We start from the raw sequence: 27,686 nt of genomic DNA on the forward strand, positions 1-27,686 counted from the left end.
TTGAAGAACACAAGTAATTTATGCACCTAATCTCACAAATTTTCCAAATTTGTCATTAGTCTTGGACAATTTCACTTGGACTAAGAGTTTGAGTGAGGACATCAAGAGGACGCTTATTCTTGTGACATAGAAGGAGAGAGACGAGTGCAACAAAGGTCAGCCTCTGTTTAGTATTTTAGAAATAAATACACAGACACTGATTTGGTTGTGTTGGTTGTTTCCATTCCAAAATTAATTATTTTATTAACATCAGATCACCAGACGAGCTCCGTAATAAAGTACCAACATGAAAGTAAAGGATATAAGGAGGATTCTGCACTAAATGAAAATACAATTGTTTTTTCCTTTCAAATGTCCTTTTCGCAGTATATAAAGACAGGAACATGTACATGGGATAAAACCACCTAAAGTCAGTTTACTCACCATTTTACTTGTCGAATACAGTTTAACTATCTTTTTAACAATCTTTGATATAAATCCTTAGTGTATTACATCATAGTAATCAATCTGACAAAGTTATTAAAATGTTAAAAAAAAAAAAAAACGTAATTGATTTTTGACTTGATTGGTGTTTGTTGTTACACAATAAAAGGCTGAATCAGAAACCATATCAGATCATTTGGTTCCACAGTGTAAACCAACAGACCCACAAAACTTAAATACCTCAAGATGCAGGAATATTACACACTAAAACTGATGACTAATGATGGAAACAAAAAAAAAACCCCACAAATATGAAAAATATTTTTTCTGTACAATATATTGTATCGAACATCAACAGTACAAATTATTCTGTTCTGTTGATATATATTATATTGTTGTCTTAGATACCAAGATGCTGACCAAAAATCTAAATCTAAAGAACAGGCAAATAATAGTCGGTCACCTGATGATTTAATGTTGTTTCATCATTTAGCATCATCATCATCATTTAACCTTTATTTCACTATGCAGTCCCATTGAGAATCAAAATCAATTTTTCAAGAGCAATTTTGCCAAGAAAGCAGCATCATGGCAATCATAAAAGTTCAAACAAAATGACACAGAGCAAAGTGCATGAGCAAAAATTACAATTGCAGTCAATTAATTGTTAAATGTCAAAATTGGCTGTATGAGCACTCAAAGACAGTAGTCACCACTTCTAATAAATCTTTGCTAAACAAAGTATGAAGATCCTTCAAAAATCACTTTTAACTCAAGTGAAAACAGCTATTTAGTTAACACACTCACACGCACACACACACACACACACACACACACACACACACACACACACACACACACACACACGTCCCTTAACATCACAGAGAAGGCTCTGCTTGCCAGACTTTGATATCAGTGGTCTTGGCATCACCAGCCTCTCCAATAGAGAAATATGGGTAGAGTTTCTCAGTGAAAGTGTCTCTGTGAGTGTAGATGTGAGTCTTGTCCTCAGAGTCATAGAAGGACAGCTCCCCCCTGTCATAGTCCAGCTGGACCCTGATCCTCTGGAGACTCTGCTTCACTGTGAGGGCCTGACCAAGCACATTAATGTATATTCCACTGCAATGCCATAAACACCAGATTCCATATTTTGGTGTGAAACCTAGTAACTCCCCCTTCCTGTCAACTGACTCTTTAGCCAAACCCACATACCAGAGAGGATAATCTCCCACCTCCACCTCCCAGCTGTGTTTCCCTGAGCTGAAGCCCTCAGATCCCAGAACAGTGATAGAGTAACTGTTTCTCTCTGGGTTGTCAGGGAGCTGCTGCCATGTGTCTCCATGTCTCACACTGGTCAGGTCATCAGACAGAGAGAGACCGGGGTTTGCAGTGTTTGGGTCCAGAATGACAGAACTGAACTTGACCTTCCCCTTCATCTTCTCCCAGACTCTGAAGGACAGGTTGCCCAGGTGTTTGGCCACATCTACCAGCGCTCCTGAGGCCAGCTGTGGATCCGGCAGTGAGCACTGGGCTCTGGCGCTGGTCTGAGTGGGTTTATAACTGATGAGGAACGGCACATTGTGTTTCTGCAGGTCTTCTTCAACAGCAGAGATACTGTCTGAGAGAGAGGAGATCTTCTCCTGCATCATCTTCATCTCTCTGGTGACAGTCTTCCCCCTCTGCTCCTCTTCCTCCCTCAGAGCCGCCAGTCTGGCCTCCTCTTCCTCTTTCAGGAACTGGTGGAGCTTGTTGAACTCTGCTCTGATCTGCCTCTCTGTGGCCACCAGCTGGTTCTTGGAGTGTTGAACCACATCGTTGTATGTCTTCTCAACCTCTGTGTATTTGTTCCTCTTGTCCTGTAGAGACTTTAAGTCAGATCTCAGCTGCTCCTTCAGGTCGCTGACTGCTTCTTCTATAGGAACCACCTTGTGACCGTGGTGGAGAGGGAACTCACAGACATGACACACAGCTTTCTGTTCCTCCCTACAGAACCATTTAGGCTCTTCTTGATGTTTACTACACACCACCTCCACTTTCTCCTCTCCTTTATCCGTCTCAGATGACCCAGGTTTCTGTCTCCCTGCGTAGGAGTCAGCTAGTTCCTTCAGTGTAAAGTTCACATGTCGATTATCCTTTGAGGATTTTCTTTTACAAATGGGACAGTTCTTGTTTTTAGCTTGTTCCCAGAATTGTTTCAGGCAGCTGGAGCAGAAGCTGTGGCCGCAGCTCAGAGACACAGGATCTCTGAAAGTCTCTGAACACACATGGCAACACAAGTAGCTTTCAAAAAGAGCCGTTTTCTCAGCCATTTGCTTTGGTGTCTGAATGATCTTTCAATAGCAAGACTCACCAAATCACACTCACTCCAACTTGCTGCTTACAATCCTCCAAATGTGTTTTTCAGTAGAAATCCCACACCCTGTAATGGCGTCTCCGCTCTGTTCAACAATGTCAAAATCTACTTTCAATTTCACTTACCTCTGTCACGAGTTTATTATTAATGGTGGGAAATGCTGCCATCTGGTTTAGTGACCAGCAGATGGTGCTGTTTCGGTCTTTCCTTACAGAGTTTAACATTTTACTCGATGTTCTATCCATTAACCATTTTTATGTATATTATTTAACAAATTCACTGGTAAGGCCCGTTTCTTTGAAGACAAACACAGAAGAATAAAAGATACAAACAGGATTCCAGAAAGTCATCTATGTGTTTTACATCTCATGTGTTTGAAATGCATTCACTGCATTCTCCAAAGAGTGAAAATGAACGTGAACTGTATTTGTGCAGATAAAAGTGATAAACCACAGGAGAAAAAAATCAGGGTTGTGTAGGTGAGATAAAAAAAAAATAATAATAAAAGATTTTCCCTCAAAAGAAACAAAGACAAAAACAAGCAAACAAAGACAGACAGACTAAGAATAAAATACAACAGTGAATCTTGGATGGAGCAGTGGCTTGTCCAGCCGCTCTGGACAAAACCTGGAGCACAGGGAGCAACATATGTAAGAAGAGATCAGACTGTCAGCAATACATACCCACCATTTATAATATTAATAAACTTTATTCATATAGAACTGTTCGAAAAACAGAGTGGCAAAGTGTTTCATATGGAATAAAAATAAATAAAACATATGACAACAAGAAATTAAAAGGATAGGAATGAATAAAAAGAATAAAGGACAGATTAAGAGATAACCTAACATCAAAGAAAATCTATAGAAATTAGTCTTCAGCAGAGATAGACAAATAGATAGGGTTAGGGTTAGAGTTAGGGTGTGTGTGTGTGTGTGTGTGTGTGTGTGTGTGTGTGTGTGTGTGTGCTCCCCAGGTGGAGGATGTGGGCACGGAGGCCCGCAGGCTGAGTCGCTGTCTGTCTCTGGGCTCGTTCCCCTCCTCAGGACCCAGCCAGGCAGAGGGGGAGCCGGGGGAGCAGGCCAACCTGGAGAGGGTAAGAGACATGCATGTTCCTGGTGTCAAATCTTGTAATCTTGTATCTTGTTTTTTTTTTATATTCTTAATTGAATGGCTTATACACAATCTAAATGACCCTGTAATTTATGAAACCTATTCCAGTCATTATGTAAAATGCAATTGTAAAAGAACCTTATTTAGTTTTTGGAGCTATATAGCAAGACAGCAGTATACACAGTATTGTCAGTTTCACAAAAAAATAACATTTTACATTGCATTGTCATTGGCTCGGCTTCATCCTCTGAGTCAGTATCATGTCACATTTTCTAGAAACATCGCAAACAATATCAGTTCAATATCAATTTTGGTTTTTAAGGCATATACAGTATGTTGTACTTTTAATACTGATTTTATTCCTCTAAATCTATTTATATTAGCATGTGCAGAGCCTAATTAATGAAAAAATGAAGCATATTACAGTACATTGTCTAAGCAAAATTTGGCATTTTTTTGTATTGGGGGTATTATAAAATAATAATTTTTAGTGAAAGTACATAAATACAGAAAAAGTTTCAAATGGTGGCAGAAATACAGATTTAAAAAGCCATAGTTGAAGAGAAGGTGAAAGTCTGCAATTCTCCTCAAACCAAAAAACACAACTAAGAGATTTATTTTTGTTTATTTAGCAAATGTGTATGTAATTCATGTACATTTAAAAACTGAAAGAAGACACTAACCACAAAGAAGAGGCACTTTTCCAGCATTGTTACTAAAAACTAAAGTCAGAGTTAATGCAGCCGTCCACACACCCACTCCAGGTCCATGGATCGCTGCGTTTCTCCCTGTACTTCGACCGGCTGCAGTCCCGCCTGGTGGTCACCGTGCTGCAGGCAGAGGGGCTGCAGGGGCGCAGCCACACCCAAAGCCTCCAGCCCTTTGTCAGGCTGAGACTGATGTGGGCAGGATCAGAGGGAGTGGAAGTGGAGGAGTTTTTGGATGAGGAGGTAATCTGGTTTCTATGTGATATTAGAATTCAGCTGCGTTGGGTAGTGTAATCATTTCACATTACAGTTTAATTGAAATCACATTGATTGAAATGAAATTAAAATGTGAATTGAGTGCATTGAAGATTGTTGACTTAAAGCTGCACTTGGCAACTTTGCACACCAGTGATCCGATATGGCATATATATGCTCAATAATGACAAGATGAATCAGAAAGAAAATGCTCCAATCACAACAACACCTGCCTCCTCAATAGTGACGCTATTGCTGTAGGAAAACAAGCAACAAATCTGCAGGATTACCTGTGATTTATAAAGAAATACCTTTCACTTTTTCATTTAAAACCAATTAGCGCTGCCTCTGTACTGTACAGGTGTTATGGATTATTGCTGTGATCCTCCTAGGGTGAAGGGGCGGCTCATGTTCTCTGCACAGTGCTGGAGGAGTGGCGGACACGCATAGTGAAAGACAGCTGTAACCCTTTGTTTGGAGACCAGTTCAGCTGCAGCCTGCAAGAGGAGGAGGAGCTGCATCACATCACACTCAGGATGGAGGTGCTGCAGGAGAGAAACACATCTGTCACACTCAGTATCTCTCAAATCAAACAAAAACATTTTTACATTCACAGCTATGAAAGACAGTTCACAGTTCAGCTAGTCTACAAGCAATCAAGCTTCTACATTTTTCAATTTAATTGTGTCATTTTTGCCAAATAGTGTCAAACTGCATGGTCAAAAGTATTTTCTGTATACTAATGTCATTCAAGTCTATATAAACTAAAGATTTTGTGACATATTTCACATTTTAGGCATTTAGCTGACACTCTTATCCAGAGCAATTTACAATGAGTGCAACAGTAGAATGAGTTTAAATTCCTACATCATCAACACAAGCAACAGTAAGGATTGCAAGGGCCAGAGCCTGACAGTAGATATAACAAACATTCCTCTGTCCCATGAGTAATCATGTATAATAGAGAAGCACCAGGTGAAGAAATAAGAGCTAAGGAGAGAAGTAAGAAAGGTTTTCAGTATTGTGGGACTCTATAACTAAACTGCCTGTTTTGTGTGTGTGTGTGTGTGTGTGTGTGTGTGTGTGTGTGTGTGTGTCAGGTGAGGGACTTTGATAAGTTCTCCAGACACATGGTGTTAGGAGAGGTGAGGCTTCCTCTGGGGCAGCTCAAGATCTCCTATCCTCTGGAAGTACAAGAGGATCTGCAGACACCTCAGAAGGTGGGACACACACACACACACACACACACACACACACACACACACACACACATACAGGCAAACATACACATATAGTTGTGTTCCTATGTGTACGCATACACACGTGCGTGTGCACACACATGCACTCACAGGTATGCAAACAGATATGTGGACTATATGTTTGTCTTTCTGTTTCTCTGTCTCTCTCAGATGAAATGGTTTAAGAAATGTTCCTCTTACACTGGATTCTATTCTATTCTAGTCTTTTTTCCCTGCTGAATCCTGTCACTTTTGCTGCTGCAACAACCTAATTTCTCCACAGCGATCAATAAAGTTTCATCTTATCTTTTATTTTTGATGTTAGTATTGTTTGTTATGTTCTTATTGTATTATGAATGCACATTGTATTGAATTGAAAAGATTTCTTTCATAAAAAATGTCTCTCTCTGTGCACAGGATCTGGTGGGACAGGTGCTTCTCTCTCTGAAGTTTCTTCCCACGTCTCAGAGGCTGGAGGTCGGGCTGCTAAAGATCAGAACGCTGCCCACTGAGACACACTCAGATACCGGTAAACAACACACACACACACACACACACACACACACACACACACACACACACACACACACACACACACAAACAGAGCTGCCCGCTGTCATACACATAATGTATAATTCATGTCTGATGCCCTGTTGCAGTCCTGTATGCCCGGATCAGCGTACAGTGCAACCAGTGCAAGCTACGGCACCAGAAGACCTCAGCGGTGGCCCGGTGCCAGGTGACCGTCTTCAACCAGGTCCTCATGTTCTCCCTACCGGAGTTTCCTCTGGAACAGTGTAAGATCCTGGTCTCCGTGTACGAGACCCGCACAACCAGGAAGTCGTCCAAGCGCGCGATCGGCCAGTTGACTGTGGGGAAGGGGAGGAGTTCTGAAGACCGCCACTGGAGCCTGATGATGCGTTCGGTCCGACAGCCAATAGCAAAGTGGCATCGCCTGTTCATCTGAGTTACGACTCCCCATCTTCTGTCGTAGGCTGAAATCTCCTCAAGAAGTGCCTCATGTTGTCCTCTTCCCACTGAATGACTTCTCCTCTCTACTCACTCTACTTTAAAATAAAAAAAATAATCCACTAATCTCTCTCCTTAACTCTCATTCTGTTTCTTTCCCCAACACTCACTCTTGCATGACAACTCGAATATAGAGAGGCTCTAATATATATCAGGCCCTGATCTTTGCACTCGTTGTTTTTGGTTGCTTGTAATTATTGTGATGTCGTAATTGAAGCTCATTATACTTTTGCACTCATTGCACTCAATGAATAATTGTACCGTTTGATATTGTTTACCTATTCAACTTTTTACTGTGTTGTTCTTTTCATGTTTGTTTTTAAAACTGCACATTCTGCATAAATCAGTCGTTGTATAGCAAGTCAGAATGTTAAAGGATCAACCTGGGCCTTATTTTCCTAGTTTTTGCCATCATGACGGTTGATTGTGTTCAAAATGTCATCACTTACTTCACTGTAGAGCTTGATGTAGCTTCAGTTAGCCTGGAGTGCTGCTGTGCAACACACATCCACAGAGCAAATGCACTGACAACAGTTGAACCCAAAAAGCCATGAAATCACCTCCTTTCAACATGATAACACTCACACTAACAATACTACTCACGGCCCAGGTTTAAAATAAGCGGAATTGTAAATAAATACACTGTAATTAAATACACTCAAACTAATGTGCTTAGAGAGTGTAAGCTAAATGCCTACAGTGTAAATGTAGGTAAAGTCAGTCCATGTAAAGGCACTAGAGGGTGTGCAGGTTCAGTGGAGAGTAGGGCTGGTGGTTGGACAGCCTCATGGCAGCCACTCATTCATCATTCATTTGTGATTTTCTGTTGAACTAGTTTTTGTGTCATGTCATGTCTCAGGGAATGTCACTTAGAAATGTACTTAGAGAATAAAGGTGACTGTCGATAACACATCCATACAGTGATGATTAATGCAGTAGTTTTCTCTTATGGTAGGTGCAGTGCTTTGCCCAAACAGCTTTCTGAATTGCCAACATCCCACATTAGTCAAACACACAAAAAGTGTCAGCTGTTAAATGGATCCCGGGTTCAAGCCCTTGAGTTGAAGCAAGCATCCGGCCTGCTGAACTGTCCTTGATCTGCCAGCTGCTGCTGGTCTGAAGCTGATCCAGTTCTGACCTGGAGGCCAGGAAGCAAAAGTATAAAGTATCACACTGTTATTTTTAAAAGTCTTCCATAATTCTTCTAAAGGGAAATTATTTAATCCTGTGATCTTGAATGTACTTATGGAAGCACTTCATTGAAACACAAAGGTCATGTATGCACCTAATCTCACAAATTTCCCAAACTTGTCATTAGTCTTGGACAATTTCTCTTGGACTAAGAGTTTGAGTGAGGACATCAAGAGGATGCTTATTCTTGTGACATAGAAGGAGAGAGATGAGTGCAACAAAGGTCAGCCTCTGTTTAGTATTTTAGAAATAAATACACAGACACTGATTTGGTTGTGTTGGTTGTTTCTATTCCAAAATGATTTATTTTATTAACATGAGATCACCAGACGAGCTCAATAATAAAGTACCAACATGAAAGTAAAGGATATAAGGAGGATTCTGCACTTAATGAAAATGCAATTGTTTTTTTCCCTTCAAATGTTCTTTTGGCAGTATATAGACAGGAATGTACAGGGGGTAAAACCACCTGAAGTCAGTTTACTCACCATTTTGTTTGTGGAATACAGTTTAACTATCCTTTTAACAATCTTTGATATAAATCCTTAGTGTATTACATCATAGTAAGTAGCATCAATCTGATAAAAATGATATTCAAATGTAGTGTAAGAGAAAAAGAAAACGTAATTGATTTTTGACTTGATTGGTGTTTGTTGTTACACAATAAAAGGCTGAATCAGAAACCATATCAGATCATTTGGTTCCACAGTGTAAACCAACAGACCCACAAAACTGAAATACCTCAAGATGCAGGAATATTACACACTAAAACTAATGACTAATGATGAAAAAAACAACAACCCACAAACATAAAAAATATTTTTTCTGTACAATTCATTGTTCCGAATATCAACAGTACAAATTATCCTGTTCTGTTGATATATTTTATATTGTTGTCTAATTAGATACCAAGATGCTGACCAGGCTTATATGTATAATCTAAAGAATAGGCAAATAATCGTCTGTCACCTGATGATTTAATTATGTTTTATCATTTTTAACCTTTATTTCACTACGTAGTCCCATTGAGAATCAAAATCAATTTTTCAAAATCAATTTTGCCAAGAAAGCAGCATCATGGCAATCATAACAGTCCAAACAAAATGACACAGAGCAAAGTGCCTGTGCAAAATTTACAATTGCAGTCAATTAATTGTAAAACGTCAAAATTGGCTGTATGAGCACTCAAAGACAGTAGTCACCACTTCTAATAAATCTTTGCTAAACAACGTATGAAGATCCTTGAAAAAACACTTTTAACTCTCTTTTAACAGTAATTTCCACCAAGTTTTCTGTAGATATACAAGCACAAATAATAAGGAAGCAGACCCAGAATGGCCTTGTTGATTACAGTGTACCAATAAAACTTTGAGTGTAAAGGCCAAGCCTATCACAGGCCAAATCACTCAGTAATAAACCTCAGTGCTTCATGACAGCAGTATGCAGGAAGTAGATAAATCATTACACTGACAAGCCATGTCTGGTCCATCCTGCATAGTAACACATGACATGTTACTTAAAACATCTGTAAAAATTAAAAGCTTAGTGCACTTAATATGAACACATGTTTACATGAAGTTCATCTTTTCCCTATAATTTTTAAGACTTGAAAAATTACAGTTTCAACTGAGCAAATGTTCTAAAGTAAGGGAGAACAGGGTGAAATCAGGTACCTTTTTATGGTTTGTGCTATTATGATTTAAAATAAATCATCTTACTCAGCGGCACAACTCACACACACACACACGCACACACGCACACGCACACGCACACGCACACACACACACACACACACACACACACACACACACACACACACACACGTCCCTTAACATCACAGTGAAGGCTCCGCTTGCCAGACTTTAATATCAGTGGTCTTGGCATCACCAGCCTTTCCAATAGAGAAATATGGGTAGAGTTTCTCAGTGAAAGTGTCTCTGTAAGTGTAGATGAGAGTCTTATCCTCAGAGTTGTAGAAGGACAGCTTCCCCCTGTCATAGTCCAGCTGGACTCCGATCCTCTGGAGACTCTGCTTCACTGTGAGGGTCTGACCAGGCCCATTAGTGTATTTTCCACTGCCATGCCATAAACACCAGATTCCATATTTTGGTGTGACATCTATTTTCCCCTTCCTGTCAACTGACTCTTTAGCCAAACCCACATACCAGACAGGATGATCTCCCACCTCCACCTCCCAGCTGTGTTTCCCTGAGCTGAAGCCCTCAGATCCCAGAACAGTGGCAGAGTAACTGTTTCTCTCTGGGTTGTCAGGGAGCTGCTGCCATGTGTCTCCCTGTCTCACACTGGTCAGGTCATCAGACAGAGAGAGCCAGGGGTTTGCAGTGTTTGGGTCCAGAATGACAGCACTGAACTTGACCTTCCCCTTCATCTTCTCCCAGACTCTGAAGGACAGGTTGCCCAGGTGTTTGGCCACATCTACCAGCGCTCCTGAGACCAGCTGTGGATCCGGCAGTGAGCACTGGGCTCTGGCGCTGGTCTGAGTGGGTTTATAACTGGTGAGGAACGGCACGTTGTGTTTCTGCAGGTCTTCTTCAACAGCAGAGATACTGTCTGAGAGAGAGGAGATCTTCTCCTGCATGATCTTCATCTCTCTGGCGACAGTCTTCCCCCTCTGCTCCTCTTCCTCCCTCAGAGCCGCCAGTCTGGCCTCCTCTTCCACTTTCAGGAACTGGTGGAGCTTGCTGAACTCTGCTCTGATCTGCCTCTCTGTGGCCTCCAGCTGCCTCTTGGAGTGTTGAACCACTTTGTTGTATGTCTTCTCAACCTCTGTGTATTTGTTCCTCTTGTCCTGTAGAGACTTTAAGTCAGATCTCAGCTGCTCCTTCAGGTCGCTGACTGCTTCCTCTATAGGAACCACCTTGTGACCGTGGTGGAGAGAGAACTCACAGACAGGACACACAGCTTTCTGTTCCTCCTTACAGAACCATGTAGGCACTTCTGGATGTTTACTACACACCACCTCCACTTTCTTCTCTCCTCTATCAGTCTCAGATGACCCAGGTTTCTGTCTCCCAGCATAGGAGTCAGCTAGATCCTTCAGTGTAAAGTTCACATATGGCTCTTCCCTCGAGAATTTTCTTTTACAAATGGGACAGTTCTTGTTTTTAGCTTGTTCCCAGAATTGTTTCAGGCAGCTGGAACAGAAGCTGTGGCCGCAGCTCAGAGACACAGGATCTCTGAAAGTCTCTGAACACACATGGCAACTCAAGTAGCTTTCAAAAAGAGCCGTTTTCTCAGCCATTTGCTTTGGTGTCTGAATGATCTTTCAATAGCAAGACTCACCAAATCACACTCACTCCAACTTGCTGCTTACAATCCTCCAAATGTGTTTTTCAGTAGAAATCCCACACCGTGTAATGGCGTCTCCGCTCTGTTCAAAAATGTCAAAATCTACTTTCAATTTCACTTACCTCTGTCGTGAGTTAATTATTAATGGTGGGAAATGCTGCCATCTGGTTTAGTGACCAGCAGATGGTGCTGTTTCTGTCTTTCCTTACAGAGTTTAACATTTTACTCTATGTTCTATCCATCAACCTTGTTTATGTATATTAACAAATTCACTGGTAAGGCCCGTTTCTTTGAAGACAAAAACAGAAGAATAAAAGATACAAACAGGATTCCAGAAAGTCATGTGTTTTACATCTCATGTGTTTTAAATACATTCAATGCATTCTCCAAAGACAGTGAAAATGAATGTGAACTGTATTTGTGCAGATAAAAGTGATAAACCACAGGGGAAACAAATCAGGGTTTTGTAGGTGAGATAAAAAAAAACAAAAACAAACAAACTCCAAGAGGCTTAATAAAAGATTTTCCCTCAAAAGAAACAAAGACACAAGGATGCACACAAAGAAAGAAAGACTAAGAATAAAATACAACAGTGAATCTTGGATGGAGTAGTGGCTTGGGAGCAGAGGGAGCAACATATGTAAGAAGAGATCACACTGTCAGCAATACATACCCGCCATTTATAATATTAATAAACTTTATTCATATATATATAGAATTGATTGAAAAAGTAGTGTAGTCATTTCACATTACATTTTGAAAGCACGCTGATTGAAATGAAATTGTAATGTGAATTTAAGTGCATTGAAAATTGTGATTTCCCTTAACTTAAAGCTGCACTAGGCAACTTCGCACATGAGCCACCCGATATGTAACTGATGTAACATGACGTCAGTAAACATGAGCTTGTTTTGAAAGCTGAGCAGGTCGTCTTTGTTACTTTTCAAAAAAGATTTTTTACATGTCATAAAGTGCCATTTATTTTTAAGATCTGCACGCACAATCTACATAAACTTTTTCAAATCGAATCAGCTGTCACATTCGCACCTGTTGACCTACTCTCTCTCAATAATGACAAGATGAATCAGAAAGAAAATGCTCCAATCACAACAACACCTGCCTCCTCAATAGTGACGCTATTGCTGTAGGAAAACAGGCAACAAACTACAACATCTAAGTTAGGGGGATGTGATGCTCTTCTCTGTTGCACCCCACTTCCTGATGTAGACTGATGCAACAACTGTGTTTTAAATCTTGACTAGAGCAGCTTTAATATACCTTATGATGCAGGATTACCTGTGATTTATAAAGAAATACCTTAACTTTTTCATTTAAAACCAATTAGCACTGCCTGTGTACTGTACAGGTGTTATGGATTATTGCTGTGATCCTCCTAGCTAGGAGGATCACAGCAATAAAACTGATGACTAATGATGGAAACAAAATGATGGAAACAAAAGAAATGCACAATTTATTGTACTGAATATCAACAGTACAAATTTTCCTGTTCTGTTGATATCTATTATATTGTTGTCTAATTAGATACCAAGATGCAAAATTTACAGTTGCAGTCAATCAATTCAATGTCAAAATTGGCTGTATGAGCAATCAAAGACAGTAGTCACCACTTCTAATAAATCTTTGCTAAACAAAGTATGAAGATCCTTCAAAAATCACTTTTAACTCAACAAGTCAAAACAGTTATTTAGTTTTGAATGTTTTTGCAATGAGTTTAAAGAAAAGGAAGGAAAGTACATGAAAGACATTTGGCAAATATAGTTCAACATTATGGACAGTTAGCAAAAATAATTTCTGTGACCCTCGACAGTAATTTCCACCGTTTTCTGTAGATATACAAGCACAAATAATAAGGAAGCAGACACAGAATGGCCTTGTTGATTACAGTGTACCAATGAAACTTTGTGATACATTATTATACTGATAAGCCATGTCTGGTCCATCCTGTCGCCTGGAACACAGGGAGCAAAATATGTAAAAAGAGATCAGAGTGTCAGCAATACATCCCCGCCATTTATAATATTAATACACTTTATTCATATAGAACTGATATAAAAACAGAGTGACAACGTGTTTCATGTGGAATAAAAATAAATAGAACCCATGACAACAATAAATAAAAAGGATAGGAATGAATAAAAAGAATAAAGGATAGATTAAGAGATAACGTCAAAGCAAATCCATAGAAATTAGTCTTCAGCAGAGACAGATAAATAGATGCAGCTTGCCTGAGTTTCTCATACATGTCGTTGTACGGTCTAGGTATTGAACCCCTGTAATTTATTTTTTCACTGCATGACATTATGAGTGCAGGGTTTTAAAAAGTTGGTCATGAGGGTCTTACCAATGCATCTTAATGGGATTTTAGGGTGTAGGGTGTTTTCTGCTTCAGAGCTGGACCACATACATATATATATTTACATGTATAGACAACTTGTGTTGATGTTGTGAGTAAGTGTAGCTGGGTGCTGTGCGATCAGGGCCAAGGGATTATTGTGGAATGTACAAGTCATGTGAGCCTTATTCAATTAAACATCAGAGAGAAATGTCATGCCCGCACTCAACTTTTGCCTCTGCCACAAATAGAAAGCTTCTATTATTATATGTGAGAGCTTATGTTGGATTAGTCCATTCATTCATCTTCCACTTTTCCCAGCAATTCCCTCCAGCTCCTCCTGGGGCATCCGAAGGCGCTCCCAGGCATGGTGGAAAATGTAGTCCCTGCAGCGTGGTCTGGGTCGGCCCTTGTGTCTCCTCCCAGTTGGCCGTGGCCACTACACCTCCAAAGGTAGATGCACCCGGGGCATCTTTACTAGTTCCCCAAACCACCTAAACCTCAAATCTTAAGGACTGTTACATTAGATATGTATTATTTTGGGTCATTGTTTTCCTTGAAAATCAATAATGCATATGTGTCAGTGAGTCCACTGGCGAGGGCTTTAAGGATGTTACCCAACAGCTCAAATATCACTGAAGACAACAGTCAGTTTACCTGCTTCATGTTGTAGCAAACCATTTCATTCATAATTGTAAAACTTTTGTACTGTAGGCTACGTAGTTAGCTAGCTGTGTAGCATTTCACTATTTCTACAAATGTGGTTTGTGTGTCAACATTGATCCCAAATATCACATTTACTAAAACCCTGAGATGAAAAAATGACATGAAAATGACATTGATTTAAGTGCCAAAGTTAGAATTTTTATTGTAACAGAAGATTTCACATCATATTATATGATTAGAAACATCCTGTCAGCAAGGGGTGTGTGTTAGCCTACTCAGCTGCCTCTTTTCCCTGCAAAATAAAAAAGACAAAGGGTTAGTTTTAAATTAAGTGAGACATTGACATAAATGAGGCATTTTCATTTATTTATTTTTCATTCAACTGTATCCCCATTTACCTTGCCAGTGTCCCGGCTCTTAGCTCTCATCTTGTTGACCTGGGACTCTGCAATGTCAGCCCGCTCCTCCGCCTCCTCCAGCTCATGCTGAATTTTCCTGCACTTGGACAGATGAACGTTGGCTTGCTCCTCCTAGAATACCATAGAGATAGTTTAGTGTTTAAACATCTGAAAAGACTGTAGATGTAGTTTGTTTGAGATAATTCTGAGTCCATGTTAAGAATCAGTGTTTTGTCCTCACCGCTTCCTCAGCCTGCCTCTTGTAGGCCTTCACCTTGAGCTGCAGCTTGTCTACCAGATCCTGCAGCCTGGTAATATTTTTCTTGTCCTCTTCCGTCTATGATAGTAAGTGAATATGCAAGTGTAAATGTCTACAGTAATAACTATGTATGTTTGATTGATTTGTATATATTTATTGTGACTGTACCTGGTAGGTGAGTTCCTTCACCCTCCTCTCATATTTGCGGACCCCCTTCACAGCATCTGCTCCACGTCTCTGCTCTCCCTCAACCTCTGCCTCCAGCTCACGCACCTTCAGAGAAGAATCAGACATTAGTAATCTTAAGTTTGCTGAAACAGCCTCACATCGGTTCAACCGTGCAAATCTTAACATATCTATCTTACCCTAGACTCCAGTTTCTGGAGCTGCTTCTTGCCTCCCTTCATGGCCAGGTTCTCAGCCTCATCCAGGCGGTGCTGCAGGTCCTTGACAGTGACTTCCAGGTTCTTCTTCATCCTCTCCAGGTGAGCGCTGGTGTCCTGCTCCTTCTTCAGCTCTTCAGCCATCATAGCAGCCTAGAAAAGATAAAGAGAAAGCATAAAATGTTTATTTATGTTTTTACGTGGAATCAAATGAAGACAGTAACAAATGAAATTTTAACCTACATCAGTGATGGCCTTCTTGGCCTTCTCCTCTGCATTCCTTGATTCCTGAACAGTGTCGTCCACTTCGCTCTGGACCTGGACCAGGTCAGCCTCAAGCTTCTTCTTTGTGTTCAGAAGGCTTGTATTCTAAAAGAAAGAAAAAAAGCTCAGTGATGACTACAATGATACCCACTAATTATGTTAAAAATTTAAAGATTTAAAGTGAATGAATTGTTTTGTTTGCTCACCTGAGAGTGCAGAAGTCCGACGCGTTCACTAGCGTCCACCAGCTCCTGCTCAGCCACTTTGCGGCCTCTCTCTGTCTGTTCCAGCGCGGCCCTCAGCTCCTCAATTTCAGCCAGCATCAGACCGTTCCTGCGCTCCACCATAGCAGCCTGCTCCTTGAGGTCATCCTGGGCTCTGACAGCATCATCGAGGTGTAATTGTGCATCCTAGTGCAAAAAACAAATATCAAAAAAATAATCAGATAGATATCAGAATGTGTGTATGTTCTGTGCAGCTTCCGTGTGTCACTCACCTTCCACTGTGCCTGGACGTTCCTCAGCTGCTTCTGGGCCTCAGCAGCCTGCCTGTTGGCGTGGCTCAGCTGAATCTCCATCTCGTTCAGGTCTCCCTCCATCTTCTTCTTGATCCTCAGGGTGTCGTTCCTGCTCCTGACCTCGGAGTCCAGAGTGGCCTGCATGGAGTCGATCACCCTCTGGCTGTTCCTCTTGATCTGCTCCATCTCCTCGTCCTTCTCTCCCAGCTTCCTGTCAACCTCACCTTTAATCTGGTTGAGCTCCAGCTGGACACGCAGGATCTTGGACTCTTCGTGTTCCAGAGTTCCCTAATGATAATAACAAATATGAAAACCTCATTCCTGCCTTTTGAATGTTATCATGGGTATTTTTCCATTGTTTTAGGGCCTATTTAAATTTCTTGTATGAACCAAAAAACACAGATTGACAATTACAATGTCAAACCCTCCAAAAATTATTTTACCTCAGCCTCTTCAAGTGCTGTCTGGATCTCGGCCTTCTCTGTCTCCACCTGCTTCTTAGCCTTCTCCAGCTCATGGATGCTCTTTCCAGTCTCTCCAATCTGTTCAGTCAGATCTGAGATCTCCTCTGCAGAGGGATGCATGTGTTTAATATTGTTAAGCCTTGAAATGTAGGCGATATAGTTCATTAAAATGAATACATATGCATTGATTCTAATCTAATTGCAATTGCTAATGTTATGTGGTATGAACTCACGTTGCAGGTTCTTGTTCTCACGCTTCAGGGTCTCCAGCTGATCCAGAGCTTCCTCATAGGAGTTCTTCATCTTGAACAGCTCTGTGCTGAGGGAACGAGCCTCTTTCTGAGCTCCTTCAAGCTCTGCCTGACCCTCCTCATACTTTTGTTTCCACTCTGCCAAGACCTGAATAACGCACAATTCATACAGTTGACTTAGTTTCATATTCATCATTATAAAAACAAATGATTATACCTAACTCTTTTGGTATGGCATTGCCACGCAAAGGAAAATTTGCTACCTTGTCAAAGTTCCTCTGCTTCTTGTCCAGGTTGGCAGCCAGCCCATTGGCCCTCTCCACATCGATCATGAGGTCCTCCACCTCACTCTGGAGCCTCTGTTTGGTCTTCTCCAGAGAAGCGCACTTGGAATTCACAGCCTCAATCTGCTCCTCAGCCTCCTGCAGGCGCTGGGCCAGCTTTTTCCTGTTGAATATACAGCATTTGTCTCTCAGTGAAAATAAGTAAGTTACAAATGTAGTTGAAGTGGTGCTATGTTGCAGTTCTGAGCTGGGCATTTAAGTGTGGCTTTGGATTTCACTCACTTGGCCTCCTCCAGCTCCTCAGTGCGCTGGATAGCATCAGTCTCATACTTGGTCCTCCACTGAGCCACCTCGCTGTTGGCCTTGGACATACCGCGCTGCAGCTCAGCCTTGGCCTCCTGCTCCTCCTCAAACTGCTCCCTCAGAAGATCACAGTCATGGCGGGCTGATTGCAGTCCGTGGGCAAGTGCATTCTTGGCCTGTTAAAATAAAGATTATTAAGTGTGCAAAATCTACAAGTTACAAACAACACTTTATCGATGGGCACTTGATTTCTTGGTTTCTTACCTTAACCTCCTCCTCAATATGCCTCTTCAGCTCCTCAATCTGCTGCGTGAAGGCCTGCTTGCCTCTGGTCAACTGGGAGACAAGGGCTTCTTTCTCCTCAATCTGACGACCGAACTCACCTTGGGTGAAAATTGACACGACACATTAGTTTTGTGTGTTCAGTTTCTCTCAAATGACCCTGGTTGAATGCTAACTTATACATACCATTTTCTGTCAGGAGACGTGCTTTCTGTGTGCTCAAGTCATTCATCTGACGGAGATTTTCATCATTCTTGGACTTAATTTCACTGAGCTGATCCTCAAGAGTACGACACATCTTCTCCAGATTTCCCTAATGATAAAAAAAATACATTTTGTCAGCATCTACTGTATCGCTGGATCTGAAATTCTATTTTTTTAATCTTACTACTATTTTATCAAAAACGTTATCTTCACACTAAAACATCAGTAGAGATATTATGTACCTTTGCTTTGGCAACAGCCTCCATGTTGCTGGAGAGGTCATCAATCTCCATCCTGAATTCACTCTTCTCCTTCTCGAGCTTCTGCTTGACACGCTGCAGGTTGTCGATCTGTTCTCCCAGCTCAGCAACGCTGTCGGCCTGCTTCTTGCGGAGAGCGGCAGCGGTAGCCTCGTGCTGCAGGGTGGACTCCTCAAGGTCACGACGCAGCTTCTGAAACTCAGCCTCGCGCTTCTTGTTCATCTCGATCTGAGCAGCAGTGGCTCCACCGGCCTCCTCCAGCCTCTCGCTGATCTCCTCAAGTTCCCTGGAGAGGTCAGCTCTCTGCTTCTCAACCTTGGCACGAGCAGCACGCTCAGCCTCAATCTCCTCCTCCAATTCCTCAATGCGGGCCTGAATGTAGGTGTGATCTTTTTTTTAGTAAATTTACACTTTTGCACATTTAAATATACACTAATGTGAGTATTTCACCTGAAGCTCCTTGATCTTCTTCTGAAGCTTACCACCCAAGGACTGCTCATCCTCAATCTTGCTAAGGAGCTGGCTGGTTTCAAAGTCCTTCCTATGAGAATCGCAGATAAGCATATTAGTAACTTCTCATCCACCATATCCTCAAACATGTGATGGATGCTATCATGAACAAAAACATACAGTATGTATAAATGAAAAATAAAGTGTATGTTACTTCTTGAGTTTCTCCTCAGACTGCTGCTTGTCATTCTCAAGGTCCATGTTAGATTCCTGGGCCAGTTTCAGATCACCCTCGAGCTTCCTCTTGGCTCTCTCAAGGTCCATGCGGAGCTTCTTCTCTTGCTCCAGAGAACCTTCAAGCTGCACATTAATACAGGTGTGTAATTATCAAGTTTAAGAGCAAGCCTAACTGTTTTGCTAATCTTATTGACTTCATAAACTCACATCATCCACTTGCTGCTCAAGCTTGGTCTTGGCCTTGCTCAGAGTGTTCACTTTGTCTTCCTCAGCCTGCAGGTCATCAAGAGTCTGCTGATGTGCTTCTTGAAGGGCTTTCTTCTCCTTGGTCAGCTTAGCAATGCTCTCATCCTGAGAGGCCATCTCCTCAGTCATGTTCTTCACCTAAATTTGCAAGAAATATGTTGTTTTACATTGGTAATTATTCTTATGTTCATTGATTTGGTAGAGAGAGTGAATATTTATGAACCTTGTTCTCAGTAGCATGTTTCTCCTTCTCCACTTTGGCCAAGGTAAGCTCCAGGTCATCAATATCCTTCTTGAGCTCAGAGCATTCATCCTCCAGTTTTCTCTTCTTGGCAGTCAGCTCAGCGTTGATTTCCTCCTCATCCTCCAGTCTCTCTGTTGTCTCTTTGAGTTTGGCCTCCAGCTGGATCTTACTTTTGATAAGTCCCTCACATCTCTCCTCAGCATCTGACAGATTCTCTGATTCCTAGTTCACAATGAAGAAAGGAGGTAACCTTAACAACATTTTCGGGACACAATGTGAAAAAGCAAAGTTGTATGTTGAATTCTACTTACAGATGCCACTTGCAGCTGCAGATCATTCTTTTCCTGCAAGAGAGACACCATCTTCTCCTCCAGTTCCTTCTTCTTGGCCAGAGCAGCGGCCAGGTCTGCCGTTATCTTCCCATAGTTCTCCTTCATCTGGGCCAGCTCCTTCTCAGTTTCAGCACTCTTCAGAAGAGGCTTGATCTTGTAGTACACCTTCATCCATGGCCAGTGTTTGACATTCATAAATGAGCGGATGTTGTACTGGATGGTGTAAATGGCTTCCCTTTGGAAAAAAAGTTGCAATTAAGGACAAGTCATTTTGGATTGTGCATACCATAAATATGTATTCAGAACTAGTTGTTTTCAACATGCCTCCTCTCCATCATCTTCACAAACTCCTTCCTCATGAGGTAACCACGGCAGAGAGCCTGAGTCATGGTGACCAGAGCAGCCAGCTTCTCATCTCTCATCTCCTCAAGGGTTCCCAGCAGACCTGCCTTGAAGAATACCTGAATAGAGTAGAAAAAATATGCTTTAATTGTTAATTGATTTTGAACCATAAAGGTAATGATGAAATCATGTATAATTAAGTCAAATAAGGTAAGCAAGGTGTTTACCTTGGTGTGTCCAAATCTGTATTGATCATGATCAACATCAATGGATCCGAGCAGCTTCTCCGAAGCCTTCTTGTTGTCAATGAACTGGCCCTCAGGGATGACACTGGCATTCAGTACCTTGTACCTTTTGTAAGAGAGTTTATGGTCAGAGTGAGCGATTTTTATTCATAGTTCACATCAAAAACTTTCATAAAATTCAGTTCATTGATACCTCTGCTTGAAGTCACCATAGAGGATTCTGCTGGGGAAGCCCTTTCTGCAGATTCTGATACCCTCCAGCACACCGTTACACCTCAGCTGGTGGATGACCAGGAAGTTCTCCATCATACCTGTAAAGAAGACATTTCTCAATGATAATTATGACAAAATAATTATTCACCATGTCAAAGTCTCACTAAATGTCTCAACCACCCAATACAGACACTATTAAGATCATGTTAGCGATGTGTGTACCTGGAGTCTTTGACTCATTGGGAATTAGGCAACGCACGAAGTGAGGATGGGTGCTCCTCAAGTTGGTCATCAGCTTGCCCAAGTTCTCCTGTAGATACAAGATGAAAACAAATATTCATCACGAAAAGCAATAAATGTGAGTTTAATTCTAAACTGAGACTTGATGTTGTTCTTAAACCTTACCCTGAACTGTGAAGACACAGTCTGCATGGAACCACCCTTCTTCTTGCCTCCCTTCTTGCCGCCACCAGATTCTGTTTTTCAATTTTAAGTGGACAGTTTGTGTGACAGGGAGGAGACTCAAGGTTTATTTTTAACACATGGTAAATTAGAAATAAACAATCTCTGTATTCTTAAAAAAAAATAAAAAAAAAACAATAATAATTGAAATTTTCTCAAAGTGATATCACACCTTCAGCAGCAACAGGGGGATACAGATAAGCCAGAAGTTTAACGGAGGACTTCTGGTACAGCTGCACAACAGAGTCGTTCAGGGGATCCTTGTTCTTGTCCAGCCAGCCAGCGATATTGTAGTTCACAGTTCCAGCATAGTGCACCAGAGAGAAGTGGGCCTCAGCCTTGCCCTTGGTGGCCTTTGGCTTCTCAAATGCCCTGCTTTTGCCAAGATGCTGGTCATACAGCTTGTTCTTGAAGGTCGTATCTGAAGCCTTAGGGAACATGCACTCCTCTTCAAGAATGGAGAAGATGCCCATGGGCTTTAAAAAAGGCGCAAAGAGATATATCATAAAGAGGCAATGTTGTAGCATACTAAGAATAATTACACAGAGTCACAACATTATCATGTACCTTCTCAATAAGCTCAATGCAGGCAGCCAAGTCCATGCCAAAGTCAATGAACTCCCAGATGATACCCTCCTTCTTGTACTCCTCTTGCTCCAGGACAAACATGTGGTGGTTGAAGAACTGCTGCAGTTTCTCATTGGTGAAGTTGATGCACAGCTGCTCCATGCTGTTGAACTGTAAGTGGATGATTAGTCTAATCTCTCAAAATTAATTAAAAAAAATCCTGTTGTGAAATTCATTGGCTGGTCTGTTATTAGGAATGCAAGCTTACATCAAAGATTTCAAAACCAGCGATGTCCAGCACACCAATGAAGAATTGCCTTGACTGCTTGGTGTCTAGCATCTGGTTGATGCGGATGACCATCCACAAGAACATCCTCTCATAGATGGACTTAGCCAGGGCGCTCACTGAGTTCAGGACCTGAAACAAAATGTGATTAGTCCAAAATACAGTTATTTGTGGTAATAATGTACAAAGTGGACAACAAAACTTGATGTACTGATGCTAACAGGGCAGATATTTGGCACATTATCTAGCATTTTGCAAGAGTATTTAATATAAGACAGTATTATCCAGCTAATAAAAGGCTCTAGCTCTACTAGCATGACTAATCTGTAATATAAACAAGATCTGTAAATTAATAAAACAAGAGAATGATATATCTTACTCACCTGAGGTACAGTCTGTCCCTTGGTTACAAACTCATTTCCGACCTTCACTCTGGGGTAGCACAGAGCCTTCAGCATGTCGGCTGAGTTCAGACCCAGCAAGTAAGCAACTTTGTCAGCATCTGAAAAAGTCAAACACAACCTTTAATAGATATGTGCCGACGATTGTAAAAATGCCACTGCTCTGATGAAGAATCTACTAATTTAATTCCAAAGCTATTAATACTGTTCCACTTCGGGATGAGGTTAACGCTCACCCTCTGTGCCGTCTGGCTCAGCCTGCTCCTCACGCTGCTTCTGCTTGAACTTCATGTTACCATGGTGGATCACAGCACCGGTCATCTTGTAGATGCTCATCTTCTCCTCACCACTGAAGCCCAGAATATCAATAGCAGTCTGTATTCAAAAGAAGTGTACCGAGTAAAAAACACATTAGAAAATACATTTTAAAGAGCAACTGATGGTGTATTTAATGCACAATAGATAAGAAAATATGTTGAAAGTGAAGATCACTCACATCAGTGGCAACCAGCTCCTCTTTGTCATCAATGCTGGCCACAGTGATCTGACCCTGGCTGATCATGGGGAAGTCATAGGGGTTGGTGGTGATGAGCGTCATTTCTGGAGATCAAAAAAAGGTTTAAAGGAATTAGTGGTTGTGGACTATGCGAACATTGGTTGTTTTAACATTGTATCACCAGTTATGCGGCTTACCAATCAGCTCAGGTTTGTGGTTAGTCATCATCTGGTAGAAGATGTGGTAGCCTCTCTCATCAGGAAGCTGGAATGTCACTCTGGACTTCTCCAGCAGATCTGTAAGAGTTGTTCATAACTCAAAATCTGGTCCACTCATAACTCCAGTAATTTCTATTCACTATGAGAACTTGGTACTTACATGTCTCAATGTCAGCACTAGACAGTTTGCCAGTTGCACCGAAATGGATTCTGATGAATTTACCCTGTTTGGAGAAGAAGCAACAGAAGTTTTAACATCCCTCTACAAAGGTTATATATAAGAGAAGACTTTTCTCACAGGTTGAAATCCTTCCATACTTACAAAGCGGGAGGAGTTGTCGTTCCTCACAGTTTTTGCATTACCATAAGCCTCCAGCAGGGGATTGGCTGCAATAATCTGATCCTCCAGTGACCCCTACACTCCAAATTTTAGATTGACATCAGGATTTCTTTTTTCTTTCAGAAATGTTTTCCATACTTTCAGAAATGAACTCATGATACTATACCTGCATCTTTCCTGATGTTTGGTCCTTCTTCTTGTCTCCGCCCACTGAGATTGTTGCAAAGTACTGGATGACACGCTTGGTGTTCACAGTCTTTCCAGCACCAGATTCTCCACTGGGTATAGATACATAGACTTAGAAGAATTCGACCAAGATATCTGATTATGTTGATGTTAAAGAAGTTCAACAGATGTGAAACTTACGTGATCAAGACAGACTGGTTCTCCCTATCTGTTAAAGGAAAATAAAAGAAATTATATATTTTTTTGTTTAACAGAAACATCATATACTGACAATTTCTATGTTTTTATGACCAGGACATACCAGTAAGCATGAATTGGTAGGCGTTGTCAGAGACAGAGAAGATGTGGGGTGGAGCCTCCATACGCTTCTTGCCTCTGTAGGCGCTTACAACCTCAGCATCGTACACTGGGAGCCACTTGTAGGGGTTCACAGTGGCACAGAAAAGCCCAGAGTAGGTCTGAAAGGGGTCAGAGAGATACAACAGTTCACTCTATGCTACTTATGGCTCCTTGAGGAATGTTGCTCCTTACTCATTAGGCACATTATCTTACGTAGATCATCCACGCTGCGTAACGCTCTTTGAGGTTATACAGCACAGAGGCTTCATTGAGATGGGTCATCATGGCCATGTCCTCAATTTTGTCGAACTTGGGAGGGTTCATCGGGGTGACGTCATCCTCCTTAACTGTCCTCTCCTGAAATAGCACAGTGCTCATAATGAGATTTGATCGTTTTTAAATTCCCAGCTGACTCCTGCTAAGGTTAAGATACTGACCTCCTGGGTGTCGTTGACCTTGACGGTGACTTTGCCACCGTCTTTCTTGATGATCGTAGCCTTCAGGTACAGCTCTTTGGCATCAGCCACATAGCAGGCGCTCTTTGCATCGAAGGGTTTGTTCTGAGCCTCAATCCTCTCCTTCTCTGGCTTACGGAGGTAAATGGCAGCCTTGCCGTAAACGGCCATCTCCGCGTCTGTACTCATGGTGGCGGCTTACTTCTGTGTGGTAATTCCAAATGACGTGTCATGTTAGACTTGAATGTTAGACCAAGTTAATGTGATTGACCATCAGCTCATTACCTAATACAGTTCATCTAATCAGTAAGTACATCCACAACAAAACCATGTCCACGCATCATCATACGTGGCTTAAAAAATACGTGGCTTTTAGACTGAGCTGGGGAATGACTTTAAAAACTAGCCTATAGTTCAGTTTTGTCCAAATGGGATGAAAGTCAACTGTGAGCACTGAATTGACATAGAAATATTTTGACATGAAAATTTTCAAAAGTGAAGTGAAAAGTTGTCCATACCTGACCCTTGCTCCTCTCAAAAGTACAGTATATTCCACAATCCTGTTGAAGACATGTTATGTTTTAATGAGTGTAGAACAAAAGCATAGATTAATTGTTTAAAAAACCTTTGTTACTTCCATAGCTGTTATGCTGTAAACTGATTTCAAAAATGAGGAGTAAATCCTAGTGGTATAAAGTACAGTGGTAGAGAGTCTCACCACAAGCAGGAGCTTCACAGGTCTTCTACTACGCACACTCAGGCTCCTCCTGGACTCCTTATATTGATTTTTTTTTTTGCTGACAAAGCAGAAGTTAAATATGGGTAGCATGCCAAATGTGGCCAGGATCACAGCAGAGTCACCCACCAGTTGAAACATTTGTTGCTGGTACATACCTCTTATGTTTCGGGTTTCAAGCAGTAAAGCCAGTACCTGAATTTGGGATAATGGCTGCTTTAAATAACAATAAAGAACTTTTATCTGAGGCTTTTGACACACTGTCCATTCATATTAGCAGTTTTATTGAAAGTATACTAAGAAGGCCTATCCTAATCATTCTTATTAGGCTATTCTTCTAAATTGTTTATTTAATTAGAATTGAATTGCAAATTGTGTAAATTGTTCTTAGTTAGTAGGCCTAACAAGAACATGAAGTGCATTTTAAAAATATTTTCCATAGTAATAGGCCTAGTAAATACTTCATAGTCATTTCATAGGGATTGTAATAGAAAAATAATTTAGTCCATTTTTGGCTTCACACCCGCACCTTGAATGTCGGCCTCTTTCCTATTGTTGAGGATATAATTTTTAAAAGTGTGAGCAAGAAGTTTATTCGTTTTCAGATTGTTTTCTGGAATGTAGTCTTTATTTGACAGTTGACACTGGAGAGACAGACAGGAAAGACTAGAGAGACGGGTGATGACAGGCGACATGATGGAAGCGTTCCACCTCGGTGACCCGCACCAGTCATTACCCGCCATGCTAAACAACTATTTGCTTAACAGTTTTCATTGTAACTGTAAATGGCTCAAAATTCAAATTTCACTCTTTCTAACGTCACCGCCCACACTGGCACGTTATGAGCGCTGTCTGCAAACATTTACAACGCAGTGTGGGGTACGTTCGATTTAGCGGTCAAAGCGGGCCGGCCCCTTTACGTGAGCCGGCTTTGAGTGCGTCGAGAAACACAGCACGACACAAATCGAGCTCGGGGGGTCCCTGTCAAAGGCTGGCGTGTAATTTGAGTAGAACTGAAGGAATCTCCAAGCATTCAAGCGTGGGGCGAAACTACATAACTGGAAGCAGTAGTTTCTCCAGCTGGTGGGTGGTGGTGACAGAAGTGGCAACAGTGGAGGTGTTAACAGAGCGGGCGGCCTGTGATTTGTTATGATGACCTTTATGATGCTTTGAAGTTTGGCTGAATGTCAGAAAATGTCTTTTAGGGTATTGGTATGTTATATGTATTGAATCCATATAAACATGGTCTAACTAGTCAAATGCAAAGTAGCCAATAGCTCAATAAAAGTAACATGAGGCAACATTCAAAATGACACCAACATAAATAGACAAAAGGCAATACCTGTTCTTTTATTCTGCCTCCAAATCTACAAATCTTGTGCATCGCTGAACAAAACATTCTCACATTTTGAAGAAATTATTTATTTGGCATGATAATCAAGAGAGATAAAAAAAAAGAGAGCATGAGATAGAAAGAGTGACAGAGAGAGAGAGAGAGCACACAATAGTAGAGTGCGCTAATAATACATCTACACACAGTCAGTGTTGGAAAGGATGGCAGTGGTCAGGAATAGCATCAATGTAATGAAGGAGCCACTCCTCGCGTCCCATTGCCACTTAGATATTTCAAGAAGTTATAACCACTCAGAGTAGCCTACATGACATTAAATGGCAGTTAGTCTTGCTTATATAGTGGGATACATTACAAATTGGTAAAACTGAGTGAAATTGAAAAGGAACTCATTGAAAAGGAATTGAAATCAGTGTGTGAGGATGTCTGCTAGCATCATTACGCTCACTGTGTTGATATCTGCTAAACAGCTACAATGTATTCACGTTACAATGCCTGCATACTTCATTTGACTTTATGAGATGTCAAGTCAAATTCCTGGTTCTTGCCCCCAGTTTGCTAACGCTAATAACGCTAATATTAGCCTCCAGCCTTTCAACACTTCAGCAGGTGTGTTTTGCTGTAAACTTTTTTTCTGTGAGCAAAAACAGAAACAGAATATATATAACTGCTAGCATTAGCTAATTACGTTCATTTACTCAATGTGTGAAGAAAAGTGGCTGATGGAGCAGAGAGACACTGGAGAGCTTGGGCTGACACTTGACTCATAGCTTCATGGTTTGATACTTATTAAGCTACAGCTAAAGTCAATATTAGCCTACTTGGATCATTATAAACAAAATGTCTCTTGTGTCTCCGGTCTGCCTGTTAGTTACTGAAGTCCGGTCTGATCAGGTTCATCCTCCCATTCAGCTCTATTTGTTTGGGCTGCTGAATATTAAAAGCTTAAAAACAATTTCCCTCCATGTGAAACGTCAATATTATTTTCCAGCTTGACACATTGTTCCCCTTAAAAGTGAGAAAATGTTTTTAAA

General features: G+C 41.2%; 4 protein-coding genes across 4 annotated transcripts; 1 reads left to right on the top strand and 3 right to left on the bottom strand.

Moving 5' to 3' along the window:
• Positions 1 to 659: 659 nt before the first annotated feature.
• Positions 660 to 2,831, bottom strand: LOC139663705 (nuclear factor 7, brain-like). Its single transcript, XM_071542423.1, has one exon. It carries the CDS (start codon positions 2,730 to 2,732, stop codon positions 1,302 to 1,304), a length of 1,431 nt encoding a protein of 476 aa, XP_071398524.1. The 5' UTR covers positions 2,733 to 2,831; the 3' UTR covers positions 660 to 1,301.
• A 909-nt stretch (positions 2,832 to 3,740) lies between these two features.
• Positions 3,741 to 7,743, top strand: LOC139663694 (synaptotagmin-2-like; the record flags this gene model as incomplete). The annotated part of the gene is made up of 6 exons (XM_071542413.1): positions 3,741 to 3,872; positions 4,654 to 4,839; positions 5,244 to 5,393; positions 5,952 to 6,071; positions 6,507 to 6,618; positions 6,749 to 7,743. Coding segments are annotated over 6 exons (1,008 nt in total), but the record flags the coding sequence as incomplete, so codon positions are not given.
• Positions 7,744 to 7,772: 29 nt separating this feature from the next.
• On the bottom strand, positions 7,773 to 11,670 carry LOC139663704 (nuclear factor 7, ovary-like). Its single transcript, XM_071542421.1, has one exon. The coding sequence runs from the start codon at positions 11,569 to 11,571 to the stop codon at positions 10,144 to 10,146; it is 1,428 nt and encodes a 475-aa protein (XP_071398522.1). The 5' UTR covers positions 11,572 to 11,670; the 3' UTR covers positions 7,773 to 10,143.
• Positions 11,671 to 14,908: 3,238 nt separating this feature from the next.
• Positions 14,909 to 24,754, bottom strand: LOC139663693 (myosin heavy chain, fast skeletal muscle-like). Its single transcript, XM_071542411.1, has 39 exons — positions 24,548 to 24,754; positions 24,324 to 24,467; positions 24,073 to 24,229; positions 23,952 to 23,979; positions 23,752 to 23,863; positions 23,568 to 23,660; positions 23,406 to 23,469; positions 23,225 to 23,323; positions 23,028 to 23,131; positions 22,768 to 22,906; positions 22,514 to 22,632; positions 22,113 to 22,262; positions 21,845 to 22,015; positions 21,450 to 21,753; positions 21,221 to 21,291; positions 21,038 to 21,125; positions 20,796 to 20,913; positions 20,585 to 20,708; positions 20,340 to 20,476; positions 19,995 to 20,250; positions 19,663 to 19,905; positions 19,401 to 19,577; positions 19,171 to 19,316; positions 18,957 to 19,047; positions 18,489 to 18,878; positions 18,229 to 18,355; positions 18,025 to 18,143; positions 17,740 to 17,936; positions 17,437 to 17,620; positions 17,156 to 17,321; positions 16,902 to 17,026; positions 16,438 to 16,746; positions 16,148 to 16,351; positions 15,921 to 16,046; positions 15,660 to 15,830; positions 15,463 to 15,567; positions 15,277 to 15,372; positions 15,036 to 15,167; positions 14,909 to 14,929 (listed from the first exon to the last, which is right to left on the bottom strand). Exons 1-39 carry the CDS (start codon positions 24,752 to 24,754, stop codon positions 14,909 to 14,911), a joined length of 5,814 nt encoding a protein of 1,937 aa, XP_071398512.1.
• Positions 24,755 to 27,686: the final 2,932 nt, after the last annotated feature.

The sequence above is a fragment of the Centroberyx affinis genome, unplaced genomic scaffold (assembly GCF_046629955.1).
Source record: "Centroberyx affinis isolate AG114_WGS23_722 - 3 ecotype Tasmania unplaced genomic scaffold, CSIRO-AGI_Caff_v1 ptg004100l_1, whole genome shotgun sequence".
Classification (NCBI taxonomy): Eukaryota; Metazoa; Chordata; class Actinopteri; order Beryciformes; family Berycidae; genus Centroberyx; species Centroberyx affinis.

Coding starts and splice junctions, on each gene's coding strand:
- LOC139663705 (XM_071542423.1), bottom strand. CDS start 2,732: ATGGCTGAGAAAACGGCTCTTTTTGAAAGCTACTTGTGTTGCCATGTG.
- LOC139663693 (XM_071542411.1), bottom strand. CDS start 24,754: ATGAGTACAGACGCGGAGATGGCCGTTTACGGCAAGGCTGCCATTTAC. Junction 22,633..22,767: donor TGAGCCAGACGGCACAGAGG/GTGAGCGTTAAC, acceptor TGACTTTTTCAG/ATGCTGACAAAGTTGCTTAC. Junction 22,263..22,513: donor AGGGACAGACTGTACCTCAG/GTGAGTAAGATA, acceptor ATTTTGTTTCAG/GTCCTGAACTCAGTGAGCGC.
- LOC139663704 (XM_071542421.1), bottom strand. CDS start 11,571: ATGGCTGAGAAAACGGCTCTTTTTGAAAGCTACTTGAGTTGCCATGTG.